This window comes from Hibiscus syriacus, unplaced genomic scaffold (genome assembly GCF_006381635.1).
Source record: "Hibiscus syriacus cultivar Baekdansim isolate YM2019G1 unplaced genomic scaffold, ASM638163v2 tig00110944_pilon, whole genome shotgun sequence".
NCBI classification, from domain to species: Eukaryota; Viridiplantae; Streptophyta; class Magnoliopsida; order Malvales; family Malvaceae; genus Hibiscus; species Hibiscus syriacus.
In genome coordinates, this window is record NW_024062925.1 from 1033864 (window position 1) to 1037502 (window position 3639).

Sequence of the window (3639 nt, forward strand, 5' to 3'; positions counted from 1 at the left end):
AGACATCTGTCGATAGCATTTTTCCTGTAGTCAGTCGCTCGACACATCTCCCTATATAGGAAAGCCAAAACTACCAAGCCCCAACTCAGTGATCCGGCCAAATGAAAGTCGCCAAGATGTCGCAACCACATACAGTGAACTTGGTTGTGCGATTTGTCCGGCATCAGCAACCCTCTTATCAGCTGCAGTATGCATGCTCATGCATACATTTTAACTTCATCATCAGAGGCATCCTCGCTCAACTCCCGAAAATTTGCATCTAACCAATTTAACGGTATCCGACCACCGTTAAAATTTCGTGGGACACCTCCTAGATAATCCCGGCACAAAGTAGTCCAGTCATTGTGCGCCATCCCTGAAATCACATCTCCTTCCACCGAAAGCCCCAAGTGCATAGAAACATCCTCAAGCGTAATCGTGCACTCTCCGCATGGAAGATGGAATGTGTGGGTCTCCGGCCTCCACCGCTCCACTAATGCAGAAATAAGGTCTGATTCTATCTTACAATGGCCTTCATATCTACCTATGTGACTGAATCCAGCCTTGACTAAATACGGCCAGACACGGGTAGATATCGCTAACTTAAGGTTCCGAATAAAATGATTTAATATACGGTCACTCTCCTAAAATATTAACAATTACAAAAAATTAATTTATAAACTAATAATCATGCATTAAATAAATAAATTATTACTAATAATTTAAATTAAATTAAAATGTAAAAATATTACCATATCAGCATAATGACTCGATATATGATTTCTATCCAAATGAAGCATACCACCTTCCATTTTTATAAATGCAAAAAAATTAATTAAATAAAATATTAATATAATTAAATAAAATACTAATAAAATATAAAATAAAATAAAATATACCTTAAGTTGAGAGGATTTGAGAGAAATTGAGAGGATTTGGTGTGATTAAAATGAATGAGAATGGAGGTATTTATAGGGGTGGGAAAGGGGTGTGAACGGTCTGAAATTAAAACAAAGGTACAACCCTTGCACCGCGCTATACCCTACGTGGCATAAGAAGCACACCAGGGGTCGTGCATTTGCCAACGTGTATCTATGTCAGCGTAAGACGCGCTTCAGGGGGCGCGTCTTACCCCACGTGGCGCCCCTTACCCCACGTGGTGCCAGATCAGCGTAAGGCGCGCTTCAGGGGGCGCACCTTCCTGCAAAGGGTGTTAGATCGGGAAATAAAGTCTGAACGGTGCCTGATAGGAAAAATTTGATTTTTAGGATGATTATTCAGGAAATTCGCCAAGTAATTTAGAATAAAATATATAATTTGAAGATAAAACTAAAATTAAAAGTTAACATAGAATGTGTACAATTAACTAAAAAATATACCAAAAAGCTGTAGACAAAGTGCTTATAGCCATCTAAAACAACAAAGTGCTGTAGACAACAGCTAAAAAGCATAATGCTACGAATGGCAATGGTGAACATCAATGGAAGTGAGCTCATTAATCCCAAAATTAGTAAGATTTTAAATTTGAATCTATCTCATTAAAGGCTCACTCTTCAAACCAAGTGAAGAAGATGATGCTTTTAATGTTTGGAACTAGAAGATGAAATGAAAGTGCCATATTTTCCGAACACAAAGTTCTGGAAAAACAATAGCAGTACTGGATACCCTTGCATTACACACCGATCATGGAAAACCCTGAAATTAATCCCTAAAAAAGAAACAAGAAGAGGATATTGAAAATCTAAAGGTTTGAAGTTTAGTAATTTACTTCCATCTTCCACTTCCTCTGTTTACCATCTCTTTGTACCTAATGATGGAATCAAGCTTTTGTAACTTCAATTGCTGCTTGAACTTGTTAATGAAATCATCCGCTTTGGCATCCACTTCATCTTCTTCCTCGTCTTCCTCCATGGCTTTATCCCTCACGGTGGCCGGCCGTCGAGCTTCAACGATGTCATCTACTTTAAAATGTCGAAAAGCGGACTTTACAGTAGCGGATTTTTTCATCTTTCTGGGAAGCTTAGTCGGTAGCTCCCCGGATGCCGGTTTAGTATCAGATTTAGTCCTCGCAACATGGCTATTTTCACCATCCAACTGACTGTAGATTTCAACAGGCGTCCGTTCGCCACTTTGGGTCGCCATGGATTCCTCCGCTTTCCCGTCCGGTGCAAAATGGGAGAAACTTTTGAGGTTAATGGACTTAACCCTTTGTAGGAACAAAGGAGAACGAACAAGGGAAGGTTAAGTCAGAGTGGAAGTGAAATAAATGGTGCCGATTGTGAGGTTGAGGAAGACGAAGAACACTGTTGGGGTAAACCAGCTGAGGATTGATGTCCATATGGAATATGGTACTGTAGACATTGGTTCTTCCCACATGGCTTTTGGTTTCTTGTTTTCAAAGATAGATGGCAAAATAAAAAAGGGTAAAGTAGTGGGAAGGTTAAGTTTTTAAGGGCAGTGTTTTTGTGTTGGGATTTAAGGGCTTCTCGCTAAACGAGGCTGGGTGGCTGACATTGGTTTGGTATGAGTTTTTTATGATTATATTTTTGGCTTAATAAATAATTTCGCCTCTAAATTTCATTAATCCCCTAAAATAAAATGTCTGATTTTATAACAAAACAAAGTGATAATGAAAAAATGATAACAGTGCTAAAGAATTTTGTCTTTTGTTTGTGTGGTTTTGAACACTCTAAAACCCCATATTGTGAGATGAGGGCGAAGGACTGGTGATGGATTTACACAGATTGTTAAAACCCTAAACTTGGCGTAAACATAAATGAAACTTGCACAGGTCGTTGTAATTAGACCTAGAGGATTGAATAGTTGAGACCTAAACTCCTTATTGACCCGACTGCTAGAGAAACAAGTGTTCAACAACCCGGTACGGAGGTAGAATTTTATATTATGGTTGACGAATTTAAATTTATAAAATTTTTAAAAATAAAAATATATTTTTAAATAAAGAATAAAAAATATATAATAATTTTAAATTTTCAGAACAACACCCACCCATCTAAGTTCATCCCTACAACCATAAATCACACACAAAAATCAAAATCAAGAGAACAATGGACACAACAAGTATGGGAGAATATTTGTTCTAGTCAATTCAAATTAAATATTTTAATATTAAATAAAATATATATAATTTTTAAATCGAGTGAAATTTTACTTATCTCTAATAAACAAATACGGGTAAAACCCACGAGGTGCCTTGTAGGTCAAGCCCTCCTCATTCTAATTATGCATGTAAATCAATCGGACATTCAACGAATCGTTCGACAAGAAGTTTATTTATATTCATTTATTTATTAAATGAATGAATATAAATAAAATTTTATGTTTGTTTGAATAAATGAATGAACATGAACAAAAAACTAGTTCGTTCATATACGTTCGTGGACGTTCAATAATATATTCTTTTATGTTCTTCATTTATATTCGTTTATGTTTATTTATGTTCGTTTTTATTTAACTCAATCTCCAGACCCGTTTGAAATATTAAGATCTAATAAATTTTAACCTTAAATCCATTAATATTTTAAAATTCAATTAATTCTAAACTCAAATAAAAATATTCAAATCAATTAAAGAAAATATAAATCCTAAAATTATTTAGAAAAAAAAAATATTCTCAAATATAAACCCAATTAATTTTAT

General features: G+C 35.4%; 1 protein-coding gene across 1 annotated transcript; it reads right to left on the reverse strand.

Annotated features, from left to right (window-relative positions):
* Positions 1-1743: 1743 nt before the first annotated feature.
* LOC120147864 (pathogen-associated molecular patterns-induced protein A70-like) lies at positions 1744-2234 on the reverse strand. The gene has a single exon (XM_039161130.1). The coding sequence runs from the start codon at positions 2119-2121 to the stop codon at positions 1744-1746; it is 378 nt and encodes a 125-aa protein (XP_039017061.1). The 5' UTR covers positions 2122-2234.
* Positions 2235-3639: the final 1405 nt, after the last annotated feature.

Coding starts and splice junctions, on each gene's coding strand:
- LOC120147864 (XM_039161130.1), bottom strand. CDS start 2,121: ATGGCGACCCAAAGTGGCGAACGGACGCCTGTTGAAATCTACAGTCAG.